This window comes from Peromyscus maniculatus, chromosome 8 (genome assembly GCF_049852395.1).
Source record: "Peromyscus maniculatus bairdii isolate BWxNUB_F1_BW_parent chromosome 8, HU_Pman_BW_mat_3.1, whole genome shotgun sequence".
Lineage (NCBI taxonomy): Eukaryota > Metazoa > Chordata > Mammalia > Rodentia > Cricetidae > Peromyscus > Peromyscus maniculatus.
This window is the reverse complement of record NC_134859.1, coordinates 20696916-20708949: the sequence shown is the minus strand read 5'-3', so window position 1 is coordinate 20708949 and position 12034 is coordinate 20696916. Positions and strand designations below refer to the sequence as shown.

The 12034-nt window shown below is 44.4% G+C and overlaps 1 protein-coding gene across 15 annotated transcripts in view; it reads left to right on the top strand.

Annotated features, from left to right (window-relative positions):
* Tenm2 (teneurin transmembrane protein 2) overlaps nt 1–12034 on the top strand; it is a 1247217-nt gene that overhangs the window by 942752 nt on the left and 292431 nt on the right. For all 15 annotated transcript variants that reach the window (XM_016005141.3, XM_076578176.1, XM_076578168.1 and 12 more), the window contains one exon: nt 5451–5685. In XM_016005141.3, coding sequence (XP_015860627.1) covers nt 5451–5685 — 235 coding nt within the window. The remainder of the gene's footprint in view (nt 1–5450; nt 5686–12034) is intronic.

Sequence of the window (12034 nt, the reverse complement as noted above, 5' to 3'; positions counted from 1 at the left end):
AGACCACCCGTGGGCATATCAGCACTACAGTGAGTGATTATCAGCAGGTAGGCAGGCCCCTATTTCCCTATTTTTTTCTTCACATGTACTTTATCATCCTTTTTAATCACCAAGAAAAATTGGTACCTACTACAAGGCAAGACAAGACTGTCTTCATTGGTCCCTGCCCTCCCACACTTCCATAACCTCTCCCTGGCCAAGAACTGGCCCAGCCTAAAGGCCTTCCTCAACTGTTTATCTAAGCCGAGTACAGTAACAATAGCCAATCATTAACCATTTACTTCCTTAGTTTAGCTAACCTTAAAAAAGGCTTCCTTTATGTTATCTGAAGTGTGGGTTGCTGCTTGCCTCCACATGTGTTTGGGCAACCTTGACAAAGTCAACAAATGAGGGAACAGATGTGCCAAGACCTCAGTCTACAGATGTATGCTGGAACCAACAGAACTCAAAGGACTGCTTTCTCCTCCTGAGTCAACCCTGAGGCACTTAGGACAAAGTGCAGGGCTGGTATGTGTGTCAGAATCAACCAGGGACAAGTGTCCCATGAAATGTCTAAACCACAGCAGCACAGGCTATGCTGTCACAGAGCACAGCAACACGCATCCACAAGCCAGTGTTTACACATATGGGAAGCATCGTTCCTGAAAATTCACTTAGTTTTTCTACAGCACTCAGTTTCTTTAGTTCCTGATAAAGACCCAATACAACAATTCCTTTTTCCTATGGTGAAGGGTCATTCAGAACCTAAAAATAACTTCTAGTTCTCATTGTTGTTGATGAAGAAGAAGAAGCCGGGCGGTGGTGGCGCACGCCTTTAATCCCAGCACTCGGGAGGCAGAGCCAGGCGGATTGCTGTGAGTTCGAGGCCAGCTTGGGCTACCAAGTGAGCTCCAGGAAAGGTGCAAAACTACACAGAGAAACCCTGTCTCGGAAAAAAAAAGAAGAAGAAGAAGAAGAATCTATTTTTGAGATAGAGTCTTGCTATGTAGCCCAGGCTGGACCTTCCAGGATCTCAGCTTAAGTTCATCAGGTGTCATGTAACTAGTCAGCACAAAGCTTCAAAACAGTTGCCTTTTGCCCACTAAGGCCATACTCAGTAGCCTGCTACTCTATAAGCACTAATGTGATATAGTTATTTGTATTTTAATTTCATTATTGTGTAATCTGGCATTCATGTTATAGGAGAGACATCAATAATAGCTTGCACGACAAGCTAACCCACTAAATGTCTGTAATTTACACGTGGCCATCAAGGTTCTTCCACAAGGCTGACTTCTTCATTTCTGTTTCATCATAGAGTGGAGCTGCCCAGCACTTTAGAGAAGGGCTTCTCGTGTACTTGAGTATCATGGAAAGCCGTAAAACATGTTGACAGCCATTGTTTAAATCTTAGCAAATGGAAAACCTTCCCAAGTAGCAAATCTCAGAATGTCCATGATGAAAGCTGGTGACTGCACAAGGTGCCTGGGATCATCAGTGGCCACATTAGAGGGACATTTGCCACAACGATCACAAGGTGCCCAGGTCAAACTGAGAGTCACCAGAACAGCAGAATGAGGAATCAGAAACAAGTGGCTGTGACAGCAAAGGCCATTGCTGTATTAGATGATAGCTCGGGTTGATGGCACACTCGAGAAACCACTGAGAGCATGCACTTCTGGCTGTTGTTGTGACAGAAGACACATTCGTTTTGACTCTGAGGTTTGTTTCGGAAATCTAGAACACTACAACACAGTTGAAATTTCATAGTATTTGCATTGAAGGTAACTGACCTGGGATCATTGACCAGCATAGCTGATGCCTGGGTGGCTTTAAATGCTCAGGTCCATGCTCCTTATGACCTACAATTTGTCTTATCCATGGTCTTTCAACCCTGTTAGAACCAGTGTTCTCTACACAAGAGTTTGTAGATTGGCAGGCCATGGGAGTAGCATGTTCAATGCCCTCATCCTTTGTCACATCCACAGTGATCTTAGTGGGTCATCATGGCTATTTTCCACCTTTGGGCACATGAGTAAAGCTGAGGATTAAATGGTAGTGGTAGGATGCTCCCATTTCTGCAACTAGAAAGCAGCAGGCTCAACCCTTGGATCTAATTCTTTAGATTATTCTCTCTTACCCTCCAACTAAATGCCCACCCCACCCATTCTCTCCTCCTTCTCTGTTCCCTGGTGGTAGCATAACCACACTGTGTAGTATCACATCTTTCAATCTTGTGCACCTAGCTGAAAATATGGCCACTGGATAGATGATACAGTGAGCAACTACAGTCAGCATTGTGGAAGTGAGCATCAGTAACAAGAACTTTTTCTTTAGTGAGGTGCCTGATAAGTTATGTTTTCATTGTTGTCCATGATCTGTTTGCAGTGAAATAGCATATTGCTTCATAGGAGGGTAGAGTGGATGAAGAACTGGGTGTTCTTTCAGCTTTCCCTACTCTTATTTCTGTTTTTTTTTTTTTCCAGAATGTTCTAAGCCTTCTTTTCAGGTGAACTGGATAGAGACTCTTGACCTCTCTTCCAATTAATGTGGATGCTCACTGCCCAGTGTATTTGAAACACACCACATAGCAGCCAAACTCATTCTTGACTTGCCCCAGGCATTGCCCCCTGGAGACCTTACACACGTACATACACACAACCGCAGGAATTCCACCCACTCCCAACACAAATGGCCAATGAAGCAAAGGCCACACAGCTGGAATGGGCAAGAGAAGCTTTGCTGGGGTGAACAGACAGGAAGCAGGAAGGTCTGGGAACTCATTCAGGGAATTAAATTCCTCACTTGGCCTCTTTGTACTTGGAGAGAGTGTGTGGTCCAGAGTGCTGGGGGGTGGGAGCTGGGGGCAGAGGAAGATAGAAAGTTAGGGCTCGGAGCAGGGAGTGTGGATTCTCACTTGTACACTGACTCACCTCATCTTCCCCAGGCAAGTCTCTTAATTGCCTAACTAATGGGGAATAATGATACCACTTGGGTGGGAGTTGAGAGGGGGGAGAGAAAGGCATGAGAATTCATTAACCCTGTGGGAGGGGCTTGGAGAGTACCTCTGAGAGATCATTATTACATCATTTTGCCCCTTTCCCACCTCTCCCCACTAATAGGAGACAGACAAATGCTAAATAACTATATAATAATACATTCCTAGTCAGACAACAATACCAGCATATGTAATAGCCTGCTACAGCTATGAAACTCCACCAAAGATGTATTTAAAGTGTCACCACTGCCTAATGTAAAACATGAATTACAGGTTCATTTGGAGGACACGATTTAAAATCTATACAACCGTACCTTGGCATTTCCCACTGGGTTTTAGCTTTAGTTGTCTTTTTTTTCCTGAACATTAGGGAAAAAAAATTCCCCGAGTAATTTCAACCCAGAGATACTAACTTCAAGGAACAGTGTTCCTCTCTTCTTCTCCTTTTTGTTTTCGCTGGTGACAAGGACTCCAAACCTAGTCTCTTTTTGACATGTTGTCTTTCCCTCGGAATGCTTCACAGGAACCCCAGAATGTAGATTATACCTTTTGGAGATGTAGCCTGGCCACATAAGGAGACAAGTAGTTGAAATTTGTGTCAAATTGCTTGTTTAAATGACTTGAGCCAACTTCTTAGAGCCAGGACGGCAGGGGCTGGGGATTTTCAAAGTTGGCAGGGGCCAAAATGACAAGGCTCAGCAGTCACCTGGTGAGCTGCCAACACTGACTGGAGGCTTCAAAAAAATAGACTTCCTCAAAGGACACAAATTAAAAGTCATGTTTCAGCGTCTATTAAAAGGAAATTACAGGCTTACATCGCAGAGTAAACCCTCTTGCTTTCGTTGCATTTAAAATACTGCATTGTGCCGATGGAGAACCGGTTGCTACGAAAACTCCGGGCAGGGCTATCCTGAGTAAGAGACATTAACACAGAGACCTTTGCAGAGGCAGAGCTCTTGTGTGAGCATTTTCCCTGCAAGGATAGAGGATGCCAGTATTTGAAAGATGGGATGTGATTTGGAGCCAGGATCGTGATTTCAAAATATCTCCCTTAACCCTTTGCGGACTCTGTCCTCAGGACTCATCTTAGTGGAAAGCCGCTATCAACCTAGCAGTCAGAGCTGGCAGACTCTCGTGTTTAAAAATAAGTATATGCGAGCACGTATATGTTTTTAATACCTAGTCATGCATTTATTTATTTTGAGTTGTCAACTTCTTAAAAACCCAGGAAACTTCATCCAAAAGTGCAGATCTTCAGTGTCCCCTACCCAGCTAAGAGACATGTTTGCCTTAAGCCATGGTCACACTGACCTGGAGCCTCTGAAGAACACTTCCTACCCACTCCAGTTCAATCCTGTCCACAACTGGAATGCTTTACTTTTCTACCTAGTCAGTACCACGGTTTAAATGCAAGGCCTTGTTCTCTCTCTCTCTCTCTCTCTCTCTCTCTCTCTCTCTCTCTCTCTCTCTCTCTCTCTCTCTCTCGTGTGTGTGTGTGTGTGTGTGTGTGTGTCTTTGGATGTTTCCCACTATCTCTGCTAGGCTAGCTGCCCCGCGAGTTTCTGGGAATTCTCTTCTCACCGCCTCCCATCTCACCGTAGAAGGGCTATGGTGTAGCTGGGCACTCTAGTGTCTGTCTGCCTTTGCATGCGTTCTGGGAATCCAGACCTAGAGCCTTATGCTTACACAGCAAGTGCTTCACCCACTGAGCCAACTCCCTGGCCCAGTAACCGTGTTTGATTGACACACTGTAATTGTGCACATTTATGGGATACAATGTGATGTTTCAGTACACTGTGTGATATTCAAATCCAGGTAGTTAGCATACCTGCCACCTGAAAGAAACAGCACTTCTCTGTGATGACGCATTCAACAGACCATCCTGGAGTGGGAAATATACTCAATTGTTGACTGCAATTGCTCTACTGTGCAGCAGAACCCCAGAGCTTGGTCTTCCTTTGTAACTGCCTGTGCCCGATGGCCAAATTCTCTCTGTCCCCCACCTGTACGGCCTCTTGTAACCATTATTGTACCTTCTACTCCTACAAGAAGAGCTGGCTTTGTTTCATGTTTGTTTTGGAGAACCTAGGCCTTTACATTTTACCAGGAAATGGGATAAAAACGTGTCACAGCCAGAATCAGCCTTGAGCACATTGTCCCTTCCATTGAAATTATCAGATATAATTCCAGTGACTATCCATCCCTTATCTAGTCAGCTTTTCTAGCCTCGACCCTCCTTGCTCTCTAAGCCAATTATATTGATGCATATCGACAAGCACAAATCAAAGCACAGTATTTGTTTGTGACTAATAACCCGGGGTGTTCTATGAAGCCCCACCCGTAACCTCGGGTTTGTGGTTTGCAGTCACTGTGGACATGGGGACTTGGGCTGCAAACCCCACCTCCCAGGGGCAGAGCTCCTGAGTCTGGAATCTTCAGGTGCTGATGGCTCTTTCTCCTTCCTCTCTTCCAGGCCCGCCGAACCACCACAGCCAGTCAACTCTGAGGCCCCCTCTGCCGCCCCCTCATAACCACACGTTGTCCCATCACCACTCGTCTGCCAACTCCCTCAACAGGAACTCACTGACCAATCGGCGGAGCCAAATCCACGCGCCAGCTCCAGCACCCAACGACCTGGCCACCACACCAGAGTCCGTTCAGCTTCAGGACAGCTGGGTGCTAAACAGCAACGTGCCACTGGAGACTCGGTAAGTACCTGTCCCCTACTCTAAGTCCCCTGAATCACGTGGCTCTGGGTGGCGGCTCTGAGTTCTGGTTGGAGAGACATTGCCAGCATAAGGAGACAAGTCTGACGCCTCCTTATCCCTTGGTAATTTGACCCTGGACAGTAGGTTGATCAGTATTTCTTTGTTCACATGTGTCTCCCTTTAATGCTTGTTTACTTTCTTAGACAGCTCTTGTGTACCCAACTAATAGAATTAGCATAACATATTTTTACTCAAAGGCTCATGGGAAACATGCTTATAAGGGTATATTGACTGAATGCTGCTGATAAATTATGCATTTGGCCTTTCTTGAAGAAATAAATGAAGACTCATTTGAAATTAAGTGTTTGGGGAGAACTTGAAAACAATCCCCGATTCCAGACTGACAGAAGTCTAATTTTAATTTATATTTCATCCAACCTGCTGGCCTACTTTACTCCCTCCAGTACACACTAACAGCTTGATGGCTCTGAGGCAAACAGGGATGTGGGGGAAAAAACAAACAGCAAAACGGGAAGATGCTTGGGTTGGGCGGGAAGAATCTGGAAATCATCCCCAGGTGTGGCTCTGTTTGAGTTTTCTGTGCTTCGGTCCTTTCTCCACTTTGACTTCTGGGCTTCTAAGAACTGTGCACTCCTCAGTAGGCTTACGGACAATCCTGGAGACACAGTGTGATAGACAAGACAATTGACAGGGAAGGCCACGAGTAGACTGGTCTGCTACTGCAGAGCCCTGGGGTTCCATCCCCACATGCCTCCTTGGTTTGTGTCTTCCAGTTGTTTGCTTATCTGAAGGAGCAGCGAAGGCACCCATTTGTATGGGCCCTTCAGAAAGGTCTCCGGTCAGTATGAAACTTTAATAACTTAGGTTTGAGGAAGAGAAACAATCAGCAGCATTTATGGTAATGGCCGGTGGCTTTTCCGCACACAGCTGGAAGCAATTTAGAAAGCTGTGACATTCGGAGTTGTTGCTCATCTATGATGTCTTTAAAGTTTAAAAAGTAAGATCATGAGCATTAGTAGATGGTACACCCTTGCTACTGTACTCACACTAAATTGTAATTTTATTTTCTGACAATTAACACATTGTTTTCATCTATGTCTTCAACCCTAATCTCTAGAGCATAAAAGTTGTCAAGGCAGTAAAAATTATATCTATGGATTATACAGAATAGATGATGATTAACATCTATACTAATGCAATAATCCTAATAGCCATGGCAGAAGCTACTGGTCAACCAAGCTAGATGAGATTTTGTTTTTCCTCCTTGCGTTTACAAACCACTCTAGAGTTTGTTATCAGCCTCTTTTTATGTTAGTAGATGATTATATATGGCAAACAGTTTCTGGGTAGAAAGAAATGAAAGAGAAAAGGGGGAGGTGTGTGACTGCCTGGTTGCCATTGGTATTAAGCTTCTGTTGTGCACTTCATGGTTACACTAATATATATTTTCTATGTGCATTAATACATTTAAGCATTATCTCAGTGGAGTCAGAAAGTGATCCAGCAAGGTCTAAAAGGATGATTACTATTTCTTCTTCAAAGATGCAGAGTCTAGATGTAAAGGAACATTTCTGCAATAGGTCTGTGATTTCACAGAGACGATAAATTATGAGGGAACCTGTGTAGAGCCCTCATGATCCCCACACAGTAAGGGAGGGAGATGTCTGTCTGGGTGAACAGCCATAAACCTGTTTCTTTTGCACTAGATTGTCCAATTTACAGGGCCAGATCCATCAGTCTGTTACTGAAAAGTAGTCTCCCCTTGGTCATAAGAACATATATAAAGGCATGTATGTGGTACACAGATATTCCTGCACATAAAACAGCCATACACATAAAACAATAAAATAAAAATATTTAAAAGGATACATATAAATATGTCCCCTAGCTGTTGATGAAATCGGTTGGTTTCCCGGGAGACTTGTTGTCAAGAATCAATTATAAGAAAATGTCCCCTTGCTGAGCACATGGTCCAAGGGACCCACAAAAGCAGTGGGTCACTCACCACCGTCTTAAGGTAAACTCTCAGCACCTGCTCTCTAGAGTGCTTCTGCAGAGCACTTTTACAAGTAGCATTTCTCCAAGGGCTTGGAGTCTTCAGTGATGTTCTTGGAAAAGGCAAACTCGGCACACAGACAGGATCTCCAAAACCTTGAAGTCTATCGGAGAGAAAAGACAAGGGAGAGCAGCGTCTGGATGTTCTTTGCTCACTTTGTTCAAGATGCAAGGATTGGAGATTGAGAATGTCAGGCCTGGGACTGGGGAGACTCCCCAAAATCAAGCCCAAGTCAGTCTTCACAGATCTGAGCACCAAGAACTTGAATGTACAGTGGACTTGCACATGACAACTTTAGCATTAATCCACAGCTCTTCGGGAACCTATGATGTTCTGGAAGGGGAGTGTAGCTCAGTGATTGAAGACTAACCTTATACATGCAGGGCTCTGAGTTCAATCCTTAGCACTGAAGCAAATAAGCAAGGACTGAGAGATGGCTCCGTTGGTACAGTGCTACTGCACAAGCCTGGGGGCCTGAGTTTGAATCCCCCGTGTTCATGTAAAAAGCCAGGCATAGTAGCACATATCTACAACCCCAGCACTGGGGGTGGGTTATGGGAGGAGGCGGGAAGACCTTGAAACTCATTGACCAGCCAGCCTAGTTGACAATGAATCCCAGATCTCAAAAGCTAAGGTGGAGAGCAGTTAAGGAAAATACCCAACATCAACATCTGACATCTACTCACAACTGCATGCACACACACACACACACACACACACACACACACACACACACACACACTCACCAAATAAAATTAAGCAAATAACATGAATCGGTGTAGCATATAATTTCAATATAACTACGGTTTCTCTAGCCCAACCTTAAAAAAGGAAAGCAGAAGGGAAAGGAAATTTTTAAAAAGAAACAGACCTATTACTCTTTTTAAAACAATGTTAATTTTCTCTCTTGTTATCAGATAGGTTCTGATTCCAAAGAACAATGGTAGATACTGAGTGGGTCATGAGTAAATTGTGCACACTCCTCTCTAAGGTCTCACACAACCCAAAGGAGGGGTTAGACAAATAAATAGAAAGTACACTACACATAGTAATGGGAAGTATGAAAGTCACAGTGATTGTCACAAAAATTTCACAGCTTAAAAGCCACGAGATAAGTAAGGGTCTACTGTCGGGGGACCATTCCCCACCCCCACATTTCCCCAGAGTACTCTTGAGTAGGAGCAGCAGGAAATATTTGTTAGAAAGATAGATGGGGAGAGAAAGAGATAGAAAATACAGGATAGCCTCGAGAGGGCCTGGACCCTAATCCATCGGGCCCTGACTGTCTCTGCTCTAGGGTATTTAAAGAAATGCCAAGGGGTGGAGCAAAAGACCTCCCCCCAGCACAGCCAAGTGCAGACCATCTCAGACACCTGTAACTCAGGCCCGTGGTCCAATCATCCTTTTTATGCAGACCTGCTGGGTAAAGCCATGAGGAAACCTAAAAATGGACTCCAACAGTCTACCAAGTAGAAAAATAGAGAAAATCTAAGCCCAATTGTGTATTATTTGTTCCCATGACCACCACTTTTTATATTGTCATTAATGACTGTAAACAAAACAAACTCACTCAATCAAATGCTAAAACATTGAGATTTAGGAAGCATCATCTTCTTATCCATGGGAGTATGATAGCAGGTGTGGGAGTTCTTTGAAGGGATATGATGCCACACAAGAATCACCATGCCTCTTTAATACTAAATAAGACTCAGTTAATCGTGTCCTAACCATTAAAGGTAAGATGTTCTGGAGGCTCATTGTGAGATAGTCACTAATTGAGAACATGGAATGGAAATTTACCAACAGCTTCATGACTTCCCCTGCATTCGTTCCAATTTCTAGGAGTGATGAATGAGCTCCATACTTTGGAGGTAATGAACAGGCATCCTGCCATCCCCAGAGATGCTCAGCCAAATCCCAGTGTTTCTTTTAAACCAGTGGGGACAGGTCCTTGCCTCTCAGCTTTGTATGTTGATGTCCCTACCAGGCTTAAAGAGGTCTGGAAAGTCTTCTTTGAACCATATGATTTTTTTTAGTTTGTCTTACAACATATAGAATTGAAAGTGCTGACTATGGAGCCATAGAAATATAAGACATAGAAAACAGAACCAGGGCTAGGGAGATGGGTCAGTCAATAAAGGGCTTGCTATGCAAACCTAAAGGCCTGAGTTCATGTAAGAGGCAAGCCTGGCAACATGTGCTTGTAATTCTGGCACTGAAGAAACAGAGACAGACAGAAACTCAATGACCAACTGGTCTACCCATATTCATGAACCCCTGGTTCAGGGAAGGACTCTATCTCAAAAAATGAGGTAGAGAGTAACTGAGGAAAATACCCAACATCAACTATTAGATTACACACACACACACACACACACACACACACACACACACACACACACACACACAGCAACAAAAGTAAGGAAAGCTGTCGAGCTGAGTCACTGAGCACATAGAAATCATGTGAAGAGCACTCTATGTAAATGTTAATTCCATTAGAGGACAGCATGTAAATTTCTACTATTGAAGGCAGTTTATATATGAGCTATAATAGGCAAGCATTCTACCAACTGGAGCATACCCCCAATGCCATGAGCCATTATATAGCCCACAAACTCTAAGCACATAACAGAGGGCCTCGGTGCAAGCAGCCTGCCCAATAAATCACCACCCTCCATCTTCCTCCAGTATAGAATCAAGTCCCCACATGCTTCCTGCCTGCCATCTCCGATCACCTGTCTATTCCTTCTCTGCAGAGAGGGCCAAGGTCAAGAATCTTCCTACTCGGCAGCTTCTTGGGAAGTGTCAGAAGTCAGCTTCTCTTGTCTAAAACAGTAGCAGTATCTCAGTGACAGAATCCAACTTCCCCTCTGTGTTTTGCTGAGACAGGCTTCTCCAAATCTGTCTGCATAGCAGGTGACCGAGGAGAATCCCTAAGCAGGGCAAAGCTTCCCAGATTTGGAAACTCTGGAAACCCTGATTTTAATCATCCACATCATCAAGTTATAAACAAGTTTGCAAATTGCTTTTCAAGATGTCCATCCATTATTCATTCTAGAAATGTCTATGAGAATTGCCTACTATGTGTCAGCCACTGAGAGCTCACACACACACACACAGAGAGAGAGAGAGAGAGAGAGAGAGAGAGAGAGAGAGAGAGAGAGAGAGAGAGAGAGCAATCCTTGCCCTTACAGAAATGCTAGACAGGATAGAACAGAGCACCAACAAACAAATAAACAAATGTCTCTCCCATAGTGAAAGTGGCAAGTAGGTGCCATGAGAGGTATAGAGAAGTCAGACCCATGGCAAATGGGTATCAGTAAGGCTTAAAGAGAGTTCCAGGGCTAGGGAGATTGGCTTAGTGGTTAAAAGCATTACCTGTGCAATCCATACAACCTGATCCCCAGAACCCACCAACAAGCCAGACAAGCATCTGTAATCCCAGCATGCCTATGGGAAAATGGGAGGTGGAGACAAGATAATCTCCAGATGCTCATGAGCCAGCTAACCCATTTTACACAGCGGTGAAAGAAAACTGTGTCCCAAAACAAGGTAGAGAGATGAGGCTATCCTCTGCCCCGCCGCCCCCTCCCCCACACACACACACAGGAGAGGGAGAGATGCGGAGACAGGAAGAGAGAAGGAAAGAGACAGCGAGGAGAGGAAAGGAGTTGGCAGAGAGCACTACAGTGTTAGGGAAAGAAAACAGGCTAGAAAGCTAGGCAAGGACATGATGAACAGGGCTTTGGACTATGACAAAGACTTGGGATGTTCACCCAAAGCAAAATGAAAAGCCACTGGGGCAATTTAAGTAAGAGAATAAAATCAAAAGATGTGGTCCTGGACTACAGGTTCAATTGGGAGGAAACAGCCATTGTTAAGGGGAAAGCCAATCAGTGGCTTTGCTTAATGCCTCATCCCCATCTCCCACCCCTACCCCACCCTACCCCCATCCCCACCCACCAGTGAAGGCTGGAGGTGGGAGGAGGATTTCCCGGTGGAATCAGTGATTAGCACTTGCTCATGGGCACAAATGAGGGCTAGGAGTCAGTGTTCTGACTTAGGAGCTCTGTGCACCATGACTGTCATTCCTCAATAAGGAAGACATTTTCTGGCAGAATGCAGAAGTTCGTGAGCAGATATTAATACTACTGGTCAACCGCTTGGAACTTTCAATGACAGAAAATCATCCATTTACAAATACCACCTAGACTGGTGTATTCATAGCTCATGGTAACTATTCTTTTCCCCTCTTTTAAAAGAAACTGTGGA